Source organism: Anolis sagrei, chromosome 4, assembly GCF_037176765.1.
Source record: "Anolis sagrei isolate rAnoSag1 chromosome 4, rAnoSag1.mat, whole genome shotgun sequence".
Classification (NCBI taxonomy): Eukaryota; Metazoa; Chordata; class Lepidosauria; order Squamata; family Dactyloidae; genus Anolis; species Anolis sagrei.
The window spans coordinates 2,784,408-2,806,211 of NC_090024.1; the positions used below are offsets into that span (position 1 = coordinate 2,784,408).

Below are 21,804 nucleotides of genomic sequence, written 5' to 3' on the forward strand. Positions count from 1 at the left end.
GGAAGGAAAGAAGGAGGGAGGGAGGGAAGGAGAGAAAGAAAGAAGGAGAGAAAGAGAGGGAAGGTTTGCCACAGCAATGCGTGGCGGGTACAGCTAGTTACCCAATAAACTAAAGGAACACCTCCATAACTCTGCTACCCAATAGGTTATGATCCTAAGAGGTCATAATCCATAATTCCCGATAGGTTGTGATTCTAACAGGTCATCATCCTTATCCCATTATTAGGAATTGTGGGAGTTGAAGTCCAAAACACCTGGAGGGCCCAACCTTAGGGGACAACCTCAGGGGCATCCTGCTGGGCATCACTGGCCAGTATTACTCCCATGGGGACACACTCACACATCTTTTCTTCCACTCACATGGAGGCCATCCATCCAGGAGGGCCATTGTCCAGTGCAGGTCTTGCCCGGGACGCAGAGGGTGAAGGTGTGCCCCTCCCAGGGGCCTTAAGCAGGAGGTCCAGGCTGTAGGGAGATGGGTTTCATTCCTCATTCCTTCCAAGGATGTGAGGTCCTCATGGCCACCTTCTCCTTCCTCCTGGCAGGCTGCCTCCCCGACCTACAGCGCCTCCTCCAACCTCTACTCCCCGGACTCCTCCTCCGCCAACTCCGGCCCCATCATCTCCGACGTGACCGAACTGGGACCCTCCAGCCCCTCCGCTTCCCCCAGCAGCAGCATCGACAATGGAAGGTATGCCATGGCAGGGTTCCAAGCAGCTGGCTTTTGCACAATTGGACCTGGAGGGTTGCAACGGTCCTTGGCTTGTCATTTGCTCATGGAGGCAAGAAATGCACTCAAATGGGTATTGGGGCCTGGGAAGGAAGAAGCAGCAGCCTAGTCTCAAATATTGTAAGTGTTAGGGATTCCTCATTTTCGGAAGAGGAAGGGGAGCAGGGAAGTGCTCAGGAATTGGAGGGAGAAGAAGAATCAGACGATATTTATTTATCATGTCAGGGCAACCAGTCTATTATATTACATTTCTAACAGAACAAAGCAAACAAACAGACAAAATACAAGATTTGTGAGTTTGGTAGTTGATTAAATGTTCTTTGACCAGTATCTGACCACTTGGAGTGCCTCTGGTGTTGCCTCAAGGAGGCCCTCCCTTGTGCATGTGGCAGGGCTCAGGTTGCATTGCAGCAGGTGGTCAGTGGTTTGCTCTTCTCCACACTCGCATGTTGTGGACTCCACTTTGTGGCCCCATTTCTGAAGGTTGGCTCTGCATCTCGTGGTGCCAGAGCGCAGTCTGTTCAGCGCTTTCCAAGTCGCCCAGTCCTCTGTGTGCCCAGGGGGGAGTCTCTCATTTGGTATCTGCCATTGGTTGAGGTTCTGGGTTTGAGCCTGCCACTTTTGGACTCTCGCTTGCTGAGGTGTTCCGGCGAGTGTCTCTGTAGATCTTAGAAAACTATTTCTAGATTTAAGTCATTGACATGCAGGCTGATACCCAAACAGGGGATGAGCTGGAGATGTTTCTGCCTTGGTCCTTTCACTATTGGCTGCTACTTCCTGGCGGATGTCAGGTGGTGCAATACCGGCTAAGCAGTGTAATTTCCCCAGTGGTGTAGGGCGCAGACAATGAGAGTTTGAAAGTGCCCACATTTCTAGAGAGATGAAAAGAGACACAGTGTTCAACAAGGATAGCTGCTAAAAACCCTGAGCTAATTGGGAGATGCCCTAGCACCTCCAGTGTGGGGAATTCGGTTATAAATCAGGTAGGAGCAATCAGCTTGTTTCGCTGGTAACAACAACCCTGATACTGAGGTTTTCACGCCAATGGAATCTGCTTTGTGTCTGCTGCTAAGGACATAGTTTATGCCCGCTGTCTGATGGAAGTCTGGTGTTTCTTTGGAGATTTTGTAAGAGACTTTAATTTGTGTCTGGATTAAGACTTCCTTGGTTTCTTTTGCACTTTTAATTGCATTTGCTTACCCTTTGTGTTTGCTGAAGTAAAGTGTTTTTCTTTTACTTTCAACATCGTCTAAAGGCTGTTTTTGAAGGGCAACTCAGAACAGTAAGGCAGGGATGTCAACATTCATTTCCATCAGGGGCTGCATCAGCCTCATGGTTGCCTTCAAAGAACAAATTGAATCCATTATTGGGCTAGTGGGCTTAATAACAAAAGACCCTCTTCATAAATGCACAGCAGAGTAACTTATTAGCAGCAGCATGACCCAGCACCAGTAGCCCAAAGTGAAAGAAGGAACCAAAACACAGACCAATGTTACCTCTTCCATAGGAGGCTTTTCTTTATAGCAAAATAATATGGTTGTACTATTTACAAGAACAAGGTTTCTATGACACAAATAAAGTTCAACCTTCACACTGGAGCTTCCCACCTGAAGCCTTCTCATTCACCGAGGCTTACTTCACACAGAGGCTTCTCTCACAGACTTACTTGCTTAGGCAATCCCTCGTTGTCCAAGTAGGATTGTCCTCCAAGTTCGGTGTCCTGGAGGTGGGTACGTAGGTGGCTGTGGAGCCGTATTCTTGACCTCCCTTCTGCAGTGAGGGCATCTGTTTCTAAGTGGAAGGCTGTCCCGGTAGGGTTTGGCTTAACGCACCTTCCTGTTGGCACGTTTCTCTCTTTCACCCTCCATTCGTATCTCTTCAAATTCTGCAGCAGTGCTGGTCACAGCTGACCTCCAGCTGGAGTGCTCAAGGGCCAACTCTTCCCAGTTCTCAGTGTCTATGCCAGAGTTTTTGAGGTTGGCTTTGAGCCCATCTTTAAATCTCTTTTCCTGCCCACCGACATTCCGGTTTCTGTTCTTGAGTTTGGAGTAGAGCAGAGAGTGTTTGAGGACCAGGACATCCGTAGGGAGACCAAGGGGCTTGTTTATAAAACTATTGTCCTCCCAACCCTGCTCTACGCCTGCGAGACGTGGACTGTCTACAGACGTCACATGCAACTCCTGGAACGATTCCATCAGTGCTACCACCGGGAAATCCTGCAAATCTCTTGGGAAGACAAGCGGACAAACATCAGCGTGCCGGAAGAAGCAAAGACCACCAGCATTGAAGCGATGGTCCTCCGCCATCAACTCCGCTGGACCGGCCATGTTGTGCGGATGCCCGACCACCATCTCCCAAAGCAGTTGCTCTACTCTGAACTCAAGAACGGAAAGTGGAATGTTGGAGGGCAGGAAAAGAGATTGGAAGATGGGCTCAAAGCCAACCTTAAAAACTGTGGCATAGACACTGAGAACTGGGAAGCCCTGGCCCTTGAGCACTTCAGGTGGAGGTCAGCTGTGACCAGCAGTGCTGCAGAATTTGAAGAGGCACAAATGGAGGGTGAAAGAGAGAAATGTGCCAAGAGGAAGGTGCGTCAAGCCAACCCCGACCGGGACCGCCTTCCACCTGGAAAGCAATGCCCTCACTGCAGGAGAAGATGCAGGTCAAGAATAGGGCTCCACAGTCACCTATGGATCCACAAGAATACTGATCCTGGAAGACTATCCTACTTGGCCAACGAGGGATCGCCTAAGTAAGTAAGTAAGTAAATACATAGACACACACTGAGTCTTGCTGGCACCAGTCTCTCTTTGTTGCCTGTGTTCCTGGGCTGCCTCCTCCTCCTCCTCCTCCATCAGGAACTGTACCTTGGAAATGGGAACCAGATGCTTGCCATGGCTGCTTTGTTCTTTGATCCCCGGTGAACGCTCCAGAGGGGCTAATTGAGCCTTTTGGGGTGCCGTTTCCATCTGCCAGGAAGGCGATTCCCTCTGTTTAAAAATCCCTGTGGCTGGGACGGGGAGAACTCTGGGCTGATGGCTTTACCATCCATCCCTTGAAAGGGAGCCAAGGAGCTTCTTTGGGGAGAGAGGAAGAACAACGGGGACGTTGAGGGTATCCTTTGCAGGCCTCTGCCCGCCTCCGAAAGAAGCCTGCTTGAGAAGGAAGGGCTGCGTTTAGCAAGGACAGGTACAGATACAGACAATTACAGAGCTTCCCTATCATGTCCTGATGGTGACACACTTTTAGACATGCTAATTGACAAGAGAAGGAAAGCCTTCCAAACATGGCAGAGAGACATCAACTGTGCTGCTAAGAAAAAGATCTACACAAGCACAAAAGCTGAGGTCCAAAGAAGGACAAGAGAACTCAAGAACATCTGGTGGACAAAGAAGGCTGAAGATATCCAACACCTGGCAGATACCCATGATGCTCAGGGATTTTTCAAAGCCACAAAGGTCATCTATGGACCAAGAAACCATGGCATACATCCTCTATGCTCATCAGATGGAACCAAACTCCTGAAGGACCAAAAATCAATTGTACTACGTTGGAAAGAACACTACCAAAGTATTGTCGAAGGCTTTCATGGCCGGAATCACGGGGTTGTTGTAAGTTTTCCGGGCTATATGGCCATGTTCTAGAGGCATTTTCTCCTGACGTTTCTACCTCTGAAGATGCTTGCCATAGATGCAGGTGAAACGTCAGGAGAAAATGCCTCTAGAACATGGCCATATATCCCGGAAAAACCTACAATAACCCAAAGCCTCCTGAACCGCAGCTCCAATGTGGCCAAAGAGGTTCTCTCACAAATCCCGCAACAACAAACCAGGGACGAGCTTGCAGCACTGCCTAGTTTGGAAGAAGTCAGCAGTGCCATCAGCCAACAAAAAAATAACAAAGCCAGCGGACCTGATGGGATCCCTGCTGAAATCTTTAAAGAGGGAGGACCTGAGCTGAGACATGTATCCAAGAATGGGGGGCTCCTGGCTCAAGAGCAAGACGTGTGAAAAATATCTTGGAGTCCTCATGGACAACAAGTTAAACATGAGCCAACAATGTGATGCTGCAGCTAAAAAAGCAATGAGATGTTGGCCTGCATCAAGAGGAGTCTAGTGTCTAGATCCAGGGAAGGCATGCTCCCCATGCTCTATTCCGCCTTGGTCAGACCACACCTGGAATCACACTGTGTCCCATTCTGGGCACCACAACTGAAGAGAAATATTGACAAGCTGGAATGTGTCCAGAGGAGGGTGACTCAAAGATCAAGGGTCTTTAGAACAAGCCCTATGAGGAGTGGCTTAAAGAGCTGGGCATGTTTAGCCTGAAGAAGAGAAGGCGGAGAGGAGACATGATGAGGGCCATGTATAAATATGTGAGAGGAAGTCATAGAGAGGAAGGGGAGCAAGCTTGTTTTCTGCTGCCCTGGAGACAAGGACGCAGAACAATGGCTTCAAACTACAAGAAAGGAGATTCCATCTGAAGATTAGGAAGAACTTCCTGACTGTGAGAGCTGTTCAGCAGTGGAACTCTCTTCCCCGGAGTGTGGAGGAGATGCCTTCTTTGGAGGCTTTCAAACAGAGGCTGGATGGCCATCTGTCGGGGGGTGTTTTGAATGCAATTTTCCTGCTTCTTGGCAGAATGGGGTTGGACTGGATGGCTCATGAGGTCTCTTCCAACTCTAGGATTTTATGATTCTATAAGTTCTTGGGGGTATGTATGGGGAGACCATGCCACCTTCTCTCTCTCCTGAGGAATCTGTATAAGGACCAAGTAGCAACAGTAAGAACTGACCATGGAACAACAGACTGGTCCAAGGGGTGAGCAAAGCGGTATAGAAATACTGTAAATACATAAATAAAACAATTAAATAGTAACAGCGTGGTAAAAACAGAATTAAAATACAGTAAATACACTAAAATGGCCTTAAATAACTTGCAATGTCTTAATAATTTCTGCTACTGGCAGGTGGTCCTTGTGACATAAGTTCCAATGAATCATTTGCGTCACAGAGTTGTGCCTCTGTTTGTTGTCCATCTGTGCAATTTTCTTGCAGCAGCTGAGGGGATGATAAAGGGTGTCATCGGCTGCTTTGCACAGTCTGCATTTTGGGTCATCCGCTGATTTTTCGATCCTGGCTTTAATGGCCTTGGTTCTGATGGCTTGCTCCTGGGCTGCAAGAATCAGGCCTTCTTCTGTCTCCTTCTTCAGGGTTCCATTCGTGAGCCATCACCAGGTCTTCTCCTTGTCAACCTTCCCTTCAATTTTGGCCACGAACTGCCCATGTAAGGCTTTGTTGTGCCAGCTCTCAGCTCTGGTTTGGAGTGCTGTTTTCTTGTCCTGACTCTTTGTCTGCTGTGCTTTGAGAAGTTTCTGATTATTGACTTCAATTAAAGCAGGTTCTTGGTTTTCCTTGACTTCTTCTGCCAGGGCATCGTGTTTTTCTTCTTCGACTGCTTGTTTTCCTTGTATTATTATTATTATTATTATTATTATTATTATTATTATACTAGCTTGGGGACCCGGCGCTGCCCGGGTTATTTGAGAAAGGAATTGTGTGTCAAAGTTGGTCTTTATCAGTTATTTATATGGCTTGCAGTGGTCTCAGAAAGTTAGTGAAGGTACTGCGAGTCCCATCATCTGTAGTATGTCCTCCTTGAAAGTGCACCAGGATGTAGAGTGGGTCATGGGGGCTCTGTGTGGCAAGTTTGGTCTTGATCAGTCATTCGTGAGGGTCTCAGTGGTATCAGGAAGTGAGTGAAGTTACTGCAAGTCCCATCATCCATCTCCAAATTCTTCCAAACTGCACCACAATGTAGAGTGGGTCATGCGGGCTCTCTGTGTGAATTGTGGTCCTGATCCATCATTGTTGGCAGTTGTAATGGTCTCAGGAAGGGAGTACAGGTATTGCAAGTCCCATCGTCCATGGTCCATCCTACTCCAAACTGCAGTAGGATGTATAGTGGGTCTTGTGGGCTCTGTGTGCCAAGTTTGGTCTGTATTGGAGTGCGTCATGGAGACCCAGTGTGCCAAGTTTTGTCTTTATCAGTCATTGGATGAGGGTCGCAGTGGTCTCAGAAAGTGAGTAATGGTACTGCAAGTCCCATCATCCATGGTCCATCCTACTCCAAACTGCAGTAGGATGTAGAGTGGGTCTTGCGGGCTCTGTGTGCCAAGTTTGGTCTGTATTGGAGTGCGTCATGGAGACCCAGTGTGCCAAGTTTTGTCTTTATCAGTCATTGGATGAGGGTCGCAGTGGTCTCAGAAAGTGAGGGATGGTACTGCAAGTCCCATCATCCATGGTCCATCCTACTCCAAACTGCAGTAGGATGTAGAGTGGGTCTTGCGGGCTCTGTGTGCCAAGTTTGGTCTGTATTGGAGTGCGTCATGGAGACCCAGTGTGCCAAGTTTTGTCTTTATCAGTCATTGGATGAGGGTCGCAGTGGTCTCAGAAAGTGAGGGATGGTACTGCAAGTCCCATCATCCATGGTCCATCCTACTCCAAACTGCAGTAGGATGTAGAGTGGGTCTTGCGGGCTCTGTGTGCCAAGTTTGGTCTGTATTGGAGTGCGTCATGGAGACCCAGTGTGCCAAGTTTTGTTTTTATCAGTCATTGGATGAGGGTCGCAGTAGTCTCCGAAAGTGAATAATGGTACTGCAAGTCCCATCATCCATGGTCCATCCTACTCCAAACTGCAGTAGGATGTAGAGTGGGTCTTGCGGGCTCTGTGTGCCAAGTTTGGTCTGTATTGGAGTGTGTCATGAAGACTCAGTGTGCCAAGTTTTGTCTTTATCCGTCATTGGATGAGGGTCGCAGTGGTCTCAGAAAGTGAGGGATGGTACTGCAAGTCCCATCATCCATGGTCCATCCTACTCCAAACTGCAGTAGGATGTAGAGTGGGTCTTGCGGGCTCTGTGTGCCAAGTTTGGTCTGTATTGGAGTGCGTCATGAAGACTCAGTGTGCCAAGTTTTGTCTTTATCCGTCATTGGATGAGGGTCGCAGTGGTCTCAGAAAGTGAGGGATGGTACTGCAAGTCCCATCATCCATGGTCCATCCTACTCCAAACTGCAGTAGGATGTAGAGTGGGTCTTGCGGGCTTTGTGTGCCAAGTTTGGTCAGTATTGGTAATTTTCTGACACAGCCTCAGGCCTTTTCCGCTCTTTGTCACCTCAGAGTCTTGGAATTTTGATGCTGGCCAATCAGAGACCATATGCAAATTGTACCTCAGTGGCAACCAATCAGAAAGCTGCCACAAACACCTCCACCCTACATCCGCTGCACTTCCTCCGCATACAAACAATTATTTTTATTATATACATATATAGATATTAACATTATTATTGTTATTATTATTTCAAGTGTGGCTTGACAGCATGAATAGATGAAACACAGCAGATGCCAGGCATAAGGTGTCAGGATTAATTTAGTTATGTATGTGTGTTTTCAAATGTGTTTCTATGTATTTCAAGATGGAGTCTACTGTGTGTTGGAAATGCTATGCTGAATGTTTGTTACTGAGGCTGTGACTATGTAACCTTGAGAGAAATGAGATAATGTGTGTTCTGGCTGGGAACAGAAGGGAGGATCCCGTTTCAGCCAGAGTGGAGAGAGATAAGCAGGTGTGCAGAGACACTTTCATTTTCCATTAAGTTCCCGTTTGTAGCTCGCTGTGTTAAGACGTGTGTTTGATGTACTTAGTAAAACTTAGTTTCTTTTGTAACTGAAAGACTGCAGAGTCCTGATTTTTGGAGTACAGTGTCTGCTGATCTAGCAAACCTTCTGCTGCGCACCCCCAAACTCTGACATAAGGTCCTAACAGGATGGTGGCCACTTACACTCTGCTTGTCCCTCTCTGTGCTTCAGGAGCAGCCCCTTGATCCGCATCAAAGAGGAGCCCCCCAGCCCTTCCCGCAGCCCCTCCCACGTCGCAGAACAGGAGGGCAGCCCCACCGGGGAGACCCCTCTCTCGCCCTCCACCTTCATCGACTCCATCTTGCAGGAAGAGGCCCCCAACGCCTCCGCGGCCCCCTCCGCCGGCACCACCACCACCGCCGTCCAACCCCAGAACCCCAGGAAGTGCCTCAGCGTCGCCTGCCTTGACAAGTGAGTAGTGGGGGGCAATGAGCCCAGCTTTCATGGTCCAGGGTCTCTTTACCCCCGAGGTCAGCCCCATGCTATCACCATCAGTTATACCAGGCATGGGCAAACTTGGGCCCTTTTTTGGACTTCAACTCCCACAATTCCTAACAGCTGGTAGGTTTTGCAAATAGCAGCCTTCTTTAAGCCTCCACTAGTTATTTGTTGGTATACAATTCATATTGTTTACTGTATTGTATATGTGTATATTGGTTGCAGTTTTCCTTAACTCTATGTTGTGGGAGTAACTGCAGACCATGTGATCAGAACTGGGACTGTTCAGGACTCAGACTCCATTTTAGAAACAGAATGCTTTCAGGCGCCAGTAGAAACAGTACAATTTAGGCAGCAATAGGAACAGAATGCTTTAGGAAACTGACTCCATGAGACTCTTACTTACTTAGGTGATCCCTCGTTGTCTGAGTAAGATTGTCCTCCAAGTTTGGTGTCCTGGCGATGGGTCCGTAGGTGACTGTGGAGCCAGATTCTTGACCTGCGTGTTCTCCCGCAGTGAGGGCATCGGTTTCCAGGTGGAAGGCGGACCCGGTTGGGGTTGGCTTGACGCGCCTTCCTCTTGGCACGTTTCTCTTTTTCACCCTCCATTCGGGCCTCTTCGAATTCCGCAGTACTGCTGGTCACAGCTGACCTCCAGCTGGAGCACTCAAGGGTCAGGACTTCCCAGTTCTTGGTGTCTGTGCCACAGTTTTTGAGACTCTATTAGAGCCGTAGCAAACTACTGGAAGCGAGAGCGAGCTTGTGCTCGAGCTCGCTCCGAAGCCCCGCCTTTTTTCCCCCGAGGCTGCTCTGTCTCTTGCTAGTGTGCCTGTTTTCCCTTGCTAGGGAAGCGATGCGAGTGTACTCTCGCAGTTGGCAGAATTCAACTGTGAGCGTACGCTCGCATCCCTGCCCTCTGCAATGGAAAACAGGCACGCTAGCAAGAGAGAGAGCAGCCTCGGGGGGGGGGGGGAAGGCGGGGCTTCGGAGCAAGCCCGAGCGCAAGCTTCCTGTAGTTTGCTGCGGCATGAGCGTACGCTCGCAACGCTGCCCTAGCAAAGGGAAATAGGCGGAGAAAGAGGAGGAGCATCGCTCGTGCTGGCTTAGTTTGCTCTCGCAAAATCCTAGTTTGCTACGGCTCTTAGACTCTCAGACCAGAGAGATGCCCTGTGTTACCTACACAGAGAAACTACTTCAAATCCTATCTGTAACTGGATTGATATGCAATGTACTTGTATGCTGAAGACATGGAGTTTTTGAGTAATCCAACTATCTTGCTTTTAAAGAAGTCTTCTTTATTTTTGGTCTCTTGAGAGCATCATTAAAAACAAGATGTTTTAAGAGAGAGTAGATATTTTTGGGCAACTGAAAAAAAACACTTCTGAAACTCTGCTCTATATCTTTTGTTTGTACATAAGCATATCTTTGTCCCTAACAGTTCCTAGGTATATCAGTCTAACAGCTGAGAAACCAAATTGCTTTGCATGAATACTAGTGGATATTTACCACTTAGTAAGAAGGTTGACTCAAGTGAGTTTTTAACTCTTCTCAGGGAGGTTCCTGGTTTTCTCAAATGGCAATGAAGCCATTTTCCAAAAGGTTATGGAGATTTCTATTTTCCAAAAGGTTATGGCAACTTTCCCCCCAAGAGGTTATGATTTCTAACAATTAGTCTCCAAAAGAAGGCCGTTAGGAATTGTGGGTGTTGAAGTCCTAAACACTTGGAGGGAGGGCCCAAGTTTGCCCATGCCCTTTTTTTCCTGAACTGCAGCTTAGAAAAACCAAGACACACAGTTACCTGTAGAACCAAAACCACGTAAACACACACCTGAGGGCTTTGCCCCTTCTGTGCACCTGTCAGAGCAGTGCCAAATAGAATAAAGGAATCTTAAGAGTTGGGCAATCCAATCCAACATGCTTCTGCCAGGCAGGAATAATAGTTAAAGAACTGGGCCTGAGCTACTCTTCTAAGGTGCAAGAGAGGGGGAAACTCCATCACAACATCTCTCCTGACACACAAGCAGAGAGAGATCTCAAAGCACACAGCACATACTCTCCATGCTACAGTGTCAGAAGGCAGAAGTCAGATTCAGAAAGGCTTGCAGTGGAAAAGTATACATTCAGGAGACATGGGGAAAGGGAAACCCTTAGCCTATACTAAGCCAACTAAACTTCTCCTCCTTGAGGACTGCAGACTTGAGCAGTGTGGGATTGGATTCCAACACTTTTCAGTATTTCAACATGGCTTCCTTGTTGCATGACAGCCTTTCCTCTTCCATGCTCACCACCCCCAGCTCCCTCCGCAGCCACGCAGAGGGAGGGATTCCTGGTTTCCGGAGCTGACCCCCACCTGCCTCTCCCGGCCTATTGAGAGTCACCAGCCTTTCCTGGGGGTCTTCTGAACGGAGTCTTCCTCTTGTCTTTGTATCTTTCAGTTTGGCTCGCACTCCGCAGATGTCTGAGGTCAGCTGCCTTTTCCCCAGCCCTTCCTCTTCCTCACTGCACTGCAGACCACAGCAAGGGTTAGCATTTGCTCCTCCTCCTCCATTACTGCTCCTCTCCTCCTTCCCCTTGCTTCTTCTCAGGCCCTGCTGTCCACTGAGGAGGTGGTCCTTCTTCCAAGCCAACTGACCCTCTCCCCAGCCCTGCCCCTTCTCAGGAAGGGTCAGTGACCTTGGGAAGCATTGGGCAAGGCAGTGGCCAAGACGAAGAGGATTGCACTGCCCAGAGAACCTCACTCTTCTGGCCCCAAGTGCCTTAGAACACAAGGCAGACTTTATATCTGTAGGGCAGTGTTTCTCAACCTGGGGGTCGCGACCACTGAGGGGGTCGTGAGGGGTTGTCACAGGGGTCGCCAAAGACCATCAGAAAATGCAACATTTTCTGTGTTGTTGAAGGTTTTCATGGCCAGAATCACTGGGTTGTTGTAGGTTTTTTTGGGCTATATGGCCGTGTTCTAGAGGCATTCTCTAGAATGCCTCTAGAACATGGCCACATAGCCCGAAAAAACCTACAACAACCCAGCAATATTTTCTGTTGGTCATGGGGGTTCTGTGTGGGAAGTTTGCCCCAATTCTATCATTGGTGAGGTTCAGAATGCTCTTTGACTGTAGGTGGACTATAAATCCCAGAAACCACAACTCCCAAATGTCAAGGTCTATTTTCCCCCAAACTCCCACCAGTGTTTACATTTGGCCATATTGAGCATTTGTGCCAAGTTTGGTCCAGATGCATCATGGTTTGCGTCCACAGTGCTCTCTAGATGTAGGAGAACTGCAACTCCCAAACTCAAGGTCAATGCCCACCAAACCCTTCTAGTGTATTCTGTTGGTCATGGGAGTTCTGTGTGCCAAGTTTAGTTCGATTCCATCGTTGGTGGAGTTCAGAATGCTCTTTGATTGTAGGGGAACTATAAATCCCAGCAACTACAACTCCCAAAAGACAAAATTAATCCCCCTTCCAATCTCACCACTACAACTCCAAAACTCAAGATCAATGCCCACCAAACCCTTCTAGTGTATTCTATTGGTCATGGGAGTTCTGTGTGCCAGGTTTAGTTCGATTCCATCGTTGGTGGAGTTCAGAATGCTCTTTGATTGTAGGGGAACTATAAATCCCAGCGACTACAACTCCCAAAAGACAAAATTAATCCCCCCTCCAATCTCACCACTACAACTCCAAAACTCAAACCCTTGTAGTATATTCTGTTAGTCATGGGAGTTCTGTGTGCAAAGTTTAGTTCGATTCCATCGTTGGTGGAGTTCAGAACGCTATTTGATTGTAGGTTAACTATAAATCCCAGCAACTACAACTCCCAAATGGCAAAATCAGTCCCTCTCCCAAACCCACCACTATTCAAATTTGGACTTATTGGGTATTTGTGCCAAATTTGGTCCAGTGAATGAAAATACATCCTGCATATCAGATACTTACATGATGATGCATAACAGTAGCAAAATTACAGTAGTAATGAAAATAATGTTATGGTTGGGGGCCACCACCACATGAGGAACTGTATTAAGGGGTCACAGCATTAGGAAGGTTGAGAAACACTGCTGTAGGGGGAACCGTGGGGCCCAGGACTACCTGCATCCGCCTTGACCTTCAAGCCATTCAGTAAGCTTCGCTGTTGGTCCTCCAATGAATGGGGCACACTGGACAATTGGCTCACCCCAAAGACCCTGGCTATGGAGCCACAGAACTGCTGCCTGGGGAGGGGAGACCTCAGAAAGCCACTGCTGGTGCTCAGGGTAGACCGTGCTGGATTGCTTGACCCATCATCCTGGCTTTTAGCAGGCCATTCCATGCATTTGCATGGGCTTGCAAGTTTCAAGACCCCCAGAAAGGGCTTATCTAGGTCCTCCTGTTCATTTGGTTCATTCAGCGCTGCTAGGAAGACACTTTGCTGGCTTGGAAGGCTCTGAAGACTCTTTGGGGTGCCCCATGGGTTGATAGTGGGGTGGCCATGAGCTTCATGCAGGGCTTCCCAAGTTCTGTCTCAGGCTGAAGTTTCAAGACCCCCAGAAAGGGCTCATCTAGGTCCTCCTGTTCATTTAGTTCATTCAGCACTACTAGAAAGACACTTTGCTGGCTTGGAAGGCTCTGAAGACTCTTTGGGGTGCCCCATGGGTTGATGGTGGGGAGCCCATGAGCTTCATGCAGGGCTTCCCAAGTTCTGTCTCAGGCTGAAGTTTCAAGACCCCCAGAAAGGGCTCGTCTAGGTCCTCCTGTTCATTTAGTTCAATCAGCGCTGCTTGGAAGGCTCAACCCATGGGGTGCCCCATGGGTTGATGGCGGGCTGGCCATGAGCTTCATGCAGGGCTTCCCAAGTTCTATCTCCAGCTGTAGGACGCTCTTCACTTTGCAAAACAGCCAGCAAAGGCCCAGCTGGAGGGATGGTGGGTCTGCCTCCGGATCATGGAAAATGGCACCTGCGTCTGTTTACTAGTCCAAGAAGCAGACTCACATCACCATTGGAGGGTGGTCTGTGCATTCAAAAGATAGAGAAAGCCCACTTGCCTGGCTGGGAAGGAGCTGCAGACAGGAAGGCTGAGATCCTTACCTGAAGCATCTTACCTGGAGAATCCTGCATTGTTTTGGGGACAAGATAGTACTGCTTTTGGTGGGGGGAAGCTTGCTGCCTGCAAGGTGGGGTTGAAGAGGCGTTGTGGTTCCAAAGTATCCCCCTGCGATGCCCTTGCCTGTCTCTTCCCCCGCCAGGAACGAGCTGAACGACCACCTGGACACCATCGATTCCAGTCTGGACAACCTTCAGGCCATGCTCTCCACCCACGGCTTCAGTGTGGACACAAGCGCCTTGCTGGACGTAAGCCCTCTTCTCTCCCTTCCCTCGAGCGTGGAACCTGGCCAGGCCTGGGGGGGACCTGCTACCAGGTGGCCAGGCCTTTCCCCTGACCTTTGCCCCCTTCCTTCCTTCCCTTCCAACAGCTCTTCAGTCCTTCGGTGACGGTGACCGATATGAACCTACCAGATCTGGACAGCAGCTTGGCCAGTGTGAGTCAGCTCTTACGAGAAGGAGAAAGAATGACTGTCGCCATGTTTTGTCAAAGGCTTTCATGGCCGGAATCGCTGGGTTGTTGTAGGTTTTTTCGGGCTATATGGCCATGTTCTAGACGCCCTTTCCCTCGTTCCCACTAACTATGCTTGAGACAGCGGCAGAAGCGAGAGGAGAGCCTCTCCGGATGATGTTAGGGTGTGTACTGGTTCGTAGGGGATGATGCGATCACAAAGATAGGTAGGTCCTGAACCGTTTAGAGCTTTATAGATAATAACTTGCACCTTGAATTGGGACCAGAAACTTTTTGAAAGCCAGTGGAGCTGTTTAAACAGTGCGGTTTAAACTCTAGGATTCTATGATTCTATGAAAGTGGGGTTGACCGCTCCCTGTAGCTAGCTCATGTTAGCAATCTGGCCGCAGATCTTTGGACCAACTGAAATTTCCAGGCAATCTTCAAAGGCAGCCCTACGAAGAGTGCGTTAGAGTAATCAAACCTGGAAGATTAGAAGAAAAGGGGGAAAGAGGGAGAGAAGAAAAATGCAGGACAGCACTATTATTATTATTAGGTTCTTGTGGGTTTTTTCGGGCTATAGGGCCATGTTCTAGAGGCATTTTCTCCTGATGTTTCGCCTGCATCTATGGCAAGCATCCTCAGAGGTAGTGAGGTCTGTTGGAATTAGGACAATGGGTTTATATTTCTGTGGAATGGCTGGGGTGGGGCAAAGAGCTCTTCTCTGCTGGAGCTAGGTGTGAATGTTTCAACAACAAAAGATTTTCCCAGGCTCAGGCAGGCCTTCAAATGCTAATGAAGGTGGTCAGTTGAAACATTCCCACCTAGCTCCAGCAGGGAAGAGCTCTTTGCTCCACCCCAGCCATTCCACAGATATATAAACCCATTGTCCTAATTCCAACAGACCTCACTACCTCTGAGGATGCTTGCCATAGATGCAGGCGAAACGTCAGGAGAAATGCCTCTAGAACATGGCCATATAGCCCGAAAAAACCCACAAGAACCTAGTGATTCCAGCCATGAAAGCCTTCGACAATATTATTGTTATGTTTATGTTGGTTGATACCCTGCTTTTTCCCACTACAAAGGAGGCTCCAAGCAGCATTGACTAGATATCCAACATGCCACTTTTAAGGCACCTTTAAAAGTAGAAATTCAAGGGAAGAGAGGAGGTGAGGTTCTGCAGGGCATGACAACAATTGGCGGAGAACCTTCATCTTTCCAGTCTTAGGCCTTAGATGTCTTTGTGAAAGCCCAGGGAAGCTAGTAGCCCCTTTGACCCTCAACTAAAGGAAATCATTGGAAAAGTGTGCCTGCTAAGCTTGCCACAGATGGAGGTGAAACATCAGGAAGGAATGACCCTGGAACATGGCCATTGCAGCCTGAAAAACTCACAGCAACCCAGTGATTCTGGCCATGGAAGACTTTGACAACACATGTCTACTAAGTCCAAACACTTTTTCTGGTAACTACATAACACTTTGCAAAGCATCCAGCCAGAAAGGGTGGGGCCCTGTGCATGCCTCCTCCAGCGAGGCTGCAGGAAGCATTATTCACATTACATGATCGGCATTATGTCGCCAGCACTTGTCAGCACCTCTCTGAAAGACACAGAGTGGTGGCCCTGGGAGTTTGGTCTTGCAGATGGACAGAGAGCCCACTTCCCGACATATTCCCCATCATACCCTTGAGTCCATGAGTCCACCTCATAAGGGAGGGCCTCAGGGCCATGCTCAGCCTCCCCCGCCCGCCATCCTGGGAAATCTCCAGGGTTTTCCTTTGCAGAGGCAGACGCATCACTCATGCGCGCTAATGAGGTGCCGAGTGCTCCTTTCACCCAGCAGCTCAGGGCTGCTCAGCCTCTTCAGAGCCATTTGTCTGAGGCAATGATGAGGGCGATGGGGATGCTGAAGATGCCCCAGGAGCCAGGCCCCCTCCCTCTCTTCCACATAAACATGCACATACATGTTTGCATCCCAGAAAGATGGCTTTGCATCCTCTAGTTCAGGTATGGGTAAACCCAGGCCAGGGGGCCGGATGTGGACCCTTGGGCTCTTTTCTCGGGCCCACCTCTCTCTCGCCATCCTATCCTCCCTCCCTCCCTTCCTTACCTCCCTCTTTCTCCCTCCATTCCTCCTTCCTTCCCTTTCATCCTGCCTTTCTTCCTTCTCTCCCTCTTTCTCCTCACTTTCATTCCCTTTTGTCTTTCCTTCTCTTTCCTCCCTCCCTTCGTTTCCTCCTTCCTTCTTTCTCCCTTTCTCCATTCCCTTTCATCCTTCCTTTCTTTTCTCTTTCCTTCCTCCTTCCCTTTCTTCCTTCCACTCTTTTATCCTTCCTTCCTTACCTCTCTTTTTCCTTATTCCTTCTCTTTTGTCTTTCCTTCCTTCTCTTCCTTCCCTCCCTCCCTCTTTTTCCCTCCCACCCTTTCACCCTTCTCTTTTTCCTTCCTCCTTCCTTTCCTTCCTTCCATCCGTCTCTTCCTTCCTCCCTCCTTCCCTTTCTTCTCTTTTTCCTTCCTCTTCCCCCTTCCATCCTTCCCTTCTACCCTTCCATCCTTCTTTCCTTCCCTTTCGTCTTTCCGTCTTTCTCTTCCTTCCCTCCACTCTATTCCACCCTTTCACCCTTCTCTTTTTCCTTCCTCCTTCCCTTCCTTCCTTCCATCCATCTCTTCCTTCCTCCCTCCTTTTCTTCTCTTTTTCCTTCCTCCTTCCCTTCCTTCCTTCCATCCATCTCTTCTTTCCTCCCACCCTCTCTTCTCTTTTTCCTTCCTCTTCCCTCATTCCATCATTTCATCTTCCTTCCCTTTTGTCTTTCCTTCTTTTTCCTTCATCTTTACCTTCCTTCCCACCCTTCCTTACTCCCCCCCTTTTTCTCCCATCCTTCCACCCTTTCCTCCTTCTTTCCTTCTCTCTTTCCTTCCTTCCTTCCTTCCTTCCTTCCTTCCTTCCTTCCTTCCTTCCTTCCTTCCTTCCTTCCATCGAAGGAAGCGTCAGGAGAGAGTACTTCTGGAACATGGCCACACAGGCCAGAGAACTCTCAGCAACCCAGTGATTCCGGCCATGAAAGCCTTCGACAACAATCTCTTTTCCTTTCATTTGAACCAATGGCCCCATTGAGTCCTAGTCTTCACTTCCAGCATGTGCCCCCTCCTCAAAAGACTCTAGACTTTGCTCTGACTTCAACTGCTCACCCCCTCAAGGGCCGTCCCTCTGGAGCCCTTTCCTGGCTTTGCCTTGACCACCCTGCCCTCTCTTGCTTTGCAGATCCAAGACCTCCTCTCCTCCCAGGAGCAGCAGAAGCCGGCGGAGGCAGAGGACCCTTCGGCTGACGCAGGTGGGCAAATGGGGAGGTGGGCTTCCCTCCTCTCTGCTATGATGCCAGGGGTTGCTGCTTCGTTTGTGGGATTAACAGAACTCAAAAACTACTGGGCGAGTTGACACCACATTTGGATACAAGACACCTCTCAGGCCAACAAGTGACCGTCATGTGTTAGAACAATAAAGATTAGCTTAGGCCATCCCTCGTTGTCCGAGTAGGATTGTCTTCCAAGATCGGTGTCCTGACGATGGGTTTGTATGTGACTGTGGAGCCCTATTCTTGGCCTGCATGTTCTCCCGCAGTGAAGACATCGGTTTCCAGACAGAAGGCGGTCCTGGTCAGGGTTGGCTTGACGCGGCTTCCTCTTGGCACGTTTCTCTCTTTTGCCCTCCATTCGTGCCCTTTCAAATTCTGCAGCACTGCTGGTCACAGCTGACCTCCAGCTGGAGCGCTCAAGGACTAGTTCTCAGTGTCTAAGCCAGAGTTTTTAAGGTTGGCTTTGAGCCCGTCTTTCAATCTCTTTTCCTGCCCTCCAACATATGGGTGGTGGGCTTCCCTCCTCTCTGCCAGGGTGCCAGGGGTTGCTGCTTCCCCCATCCAACAGTTCACCCACTCCCATGGCACACAACGGCTCATCACAGGGTAGGGAAAGTATTTGGGAAATATAAACAAAGCCCTCCGGAAAGATGGCCACCCAGCCTCTGCTTAAAGACCCCACAGAGAAGGAGAAAACATATCTCAATTGAACAGGTCTTACTGTCAGGAAATTATTCCTAACTAGCTGTACCTGCCACGCGTTGCTGTGGCCAACCTTCCTTCCCTCTTTCTCTCCTTCCCTTTTTTCTTTCCTTCTTCCTTCTCTTCCTCTTCCCTTCCTTCCCCCCTTTTTCTTTCCCTTTTCTTTCTCCCCTTTCTTCCTTCTCTACCTATTCTAGGACTTCAACTCGCAGCAATCATCCTGATCAATCTATCTATCTCTATCTAATCTATCTGGAGGATTGCTGGGAGTTGCGGTCCAGGAATAGGAAATTGGAAATATGCAGGGATTGGGATGCTCTCAAAGAAATCCAAGGAGAAGAAAGCTTGGAGCTTGGAAGCAGTCCATTTGGAGCATCCTCCTCTCCTAAAGGGCCTGGTCTAGGGGATGATGGGAACTGTAGTCTGGAAGAGAGTGTGGATATGCTATTTCGTGTTCTGTTTGCCAGCTGGAGTCATGTTTGCGCATGTACTGTAGCATCTTTTTGGCATTTTTTGGCTTTTTAAGTCCCTTCTGCTGTGTTTTTCTGTGTTTTTAGGTGTGAAGGACATACATTGGGTTGTTATGTGTCTTGTGTTCAAATTTGGTGTCAATTCCCCCAGGGGTTTTTGAGTTATGTTAATCCCACAAACAAACATTACATTTTTATGTATATAGATGTTTAGGTGGAATCCCCTTTTGTGTAGTTTTAATCCGTTATTATATTGAGACGTAGTCTCTGGAGCAGCAGAGAGCAAGCTTGGCCCCTTCTCCTCAGTGTGACCTCTTTCCAGGTATTTCCGCAAGGCTCTCACGTCCCCTTCTCAGCCCTCTCTTCTCCAAGCTCAACATCCCCAGCTCCCTTGGCCATTTCTCATAGAGATGCATGGAATCCAGGGACTCGGGGCGGCTTTGGGTTTTGTCCAAGGGTCAGATTAGATGACCTTTAGCTAAGTGGGCAAAGAGGCCTTTGGGTTTTGTCTAAGGGTCAGACTAGATGACCTTTAGCTAAGTGGGCAAAGAGGCCTTTGGGTTTTGTCCAAGGGTCAGATTAGTAGGGCAGGACAAGGGTTTGTGCACACGCAAACTGTAGGGCCAGGACTGGGGATCAAACCAAAAAATTGGGGCTAGGCAGACTTAAATCAGTAGCTCAACCTTTATTCAAAGGCACATTGGAACATCCAAGTCTTCCATTCTTTCTGGAAGGTGGACATGGTGGGGGCTGATCTAATCTCCCTGGGGAGAGAGTTCCAGAGCTGGGGGTCACCACCGAGAAGGCCCTCTCTCTTGTCCCTACCAACCGTGCTTTTGACGGAGGTGAGAGTGAGAGAAGGGCCTCCCCGGAAGATCTTCATAACCATCCCCAACTCCCTAAAAGGGCTCCGCAAAGGGATTCATGGTTTCCAAACCTTCGACCATTTTAGATGTTCTTCTCTGGACGCCTTCCGTCTGGTCCACCTCCTCCTTGAATTCCTCCCCGGAAGATCTTCATAACCATCCCCAACTCCCTAAAAGGGCTCCTCAAAGAGATTCATGGTTTCCAAACCTTCGACCATTTTGTTCTTCTCTGGACGCCTTCCATCTGGTCCACCTCCTCCTTGAATTGCTTTGCCCAGAACTGGACACAGGGTTATTGTTCCAAGTGAGGTCTGACCAAAGCAGAAGGAGGGGAACTATGATCAGTGTGAAGATGGCTTTTGTGTCCTCTTCTCTTGACCTTCTCTCCTCCTCTCTTTGCAGGCAAGCAGTTGGTGCACTACACGGCCCAGCCCCTCTTCCTGGTGGACTCAGGCTCGGTGGACGTGGGCTGTGGCGTTGGCGGGGAGCTCCCCATCTTCTTTGAGCTGGGGGAGGCGCCGGGCTTCACGGAGGGGGACGAGTTCCTGGAGGACCCCACAGCCTCCTCCCTCCTCCCAGGCACAGAGGACCCCAAGCCCCCGGACCCCGCCGTCTCTTAGGCGGAAGAGAGACCCAACGGGGCGGCCAGAGGTCCAGCTGGACCCCTTCTCCTCCTCCTCCTTTGGGGTGGACCTTGGGGCAGCCTCGCCAGGGTTGCTGTTTGTGTGTGTGCGTGTGCGCTTTCACCAGGACGGGGATGAAAGGCGGTCACTTCAAGTCAGGCACGGCGCAGTGGCTTCGGGAAGCGGCATGGACGGTCAAGCCCTGACCTAGACCCGGTGGTTGTGTGGCAGTGGTCACTTCAGGAGAAGGGCCACTCTGGCTGCTGGCTTCTATCCAAATGGACAGACGGACGGACGGACGGACGTGTGGTTTTCTGAAGGTCAATAAGGAGTCCCCTCCATCCTCTCTCTCCCTCCCTTCAAGGGCTGGGTCCCTCCCTTGCATCGAAAGTCATGCTCTCCTGGGTTGGGAGGGGGCTCTCTCGCGGAAGCCCCTCTTCCTCCTCCCTCCCCCACCTGTTGCCCCCTCTGCCCCACTCCTTCCTCCTCCTCTTCGCCCACAGAGGGAGGGAAGGAGGGGGAAGGGGATCTGCTTTCCTCGCTTAGCGGTCAGGAATTTGTACATTTACACTTTTGATTGTTATTAGAAGATATTGTATTTTGGATTTTTACACGAGAGAAGAAGACCTGCCCTTCTCCCTTCCGCCCCGAACCTTCCTCTCTCCGTCTCTTTCTCTCTCTCTCCTGCTATATAAATATCTCTATATACATACTCCAAATATATTATCTATATCTACTTCGAGTGGTAGACCGTGCTCTGTTGGAATCTTTATTCTTCCCGGGGGGGGAGGGGGGTCTTTTGAAACTGGGAATGCTGACCATCCTGGGGGGCTGCTCCCGGTCCATGGACATCCCTTTGTAGTGGAAAACAATAGGAGTCGGTGAGGACCCCTGCCCCAAAGACCCTCTTCCCTGGCACTGGCTCTAGTGGGGCTAAGCCACTGCGCACTGAATCATAGAATCCTAGAGTTGGAAGAGACGTCATGGAGAGCTGATTTCCGAAAAATGAAGGAAACGCTGAGCAGCATTCCGTGGACACAGATGCTAAAAGATAAGGGAGTTACAGATGGATGGGAATTTCTCAAGAGTGAAATACTCAAGGCACAATTTCAAACTGTGCCAACAAAGAAAAAAAATAGGACAAGTGCAAAGAAGCCGGAATGGATGTCCAAAGAACTTCTAACTGTGCTAAAACACAAAAGAGACATGCACAAGAAGTGGAAAAAGGGAGAAGTCACCAAAGAAGAATTCAAACAAATAGCCAACACCTGTAGGGAAAAGGTCCGCAAGGCTAAAGCACAAAACGAGCTCAGGCTTGCCGGGGACATTAAAAACAATAAAAGGGCTTCTTTTCTTATGTCAGTAGAAAAAGGAAAAACAAGGAGGCGGTAGGGCCTCT

The 21,804-nt window shown here is 49.3% G+C and overlaps 1 protein-coding gene across 2 annotated transcripts in view; it reads left to right on the forward strand.

Moving 5' to 3' along the window:
* HSF1 (heat shock transcription factor 1) overlaps window positions 1-21,141 on the forward strand; it is an 83,032-nt gene extending 61,891 nt beyond the window's left edge. The window contains exons 8-14 of one of the 2 annotated variants that reach the window (XM_060776026.2): window positions 546-691; window positions 8,596-8,835; window positions 11,298-11,384; window positions 14,083-14,188; window positions 14,311-14,376; window positions 17,654-17,723; window positions 20,185-21,141. In XM_060776026.2, coding sequence (XP_060632009.2) covers window positions 546-691; window positions 8,596-8,835; window positions 11,298-11,384; window positions 14,083-14,188; window positions 14,311-14,376; window positions 17,654-17,723; window positions 20,185-20,402 — 933 coding nt within the window. In that variant the 3' untranslated portion in view covers window positions 20,403-21,141. The remainder of the gene's footprint in view (window positions 1-545; window positions 692-8,595; window positions 8,836-11,297; window positions 11,385-14,082; window positions 14,189-14,310; window positions 14,377-17,653; window positions 17,724-20,184) is intronic. The other variant, XM_060776027.2, reaches the window with a different exon arrangement.
* Window positions 21,142-21,804: the final 663 nt, after the last annotated feature.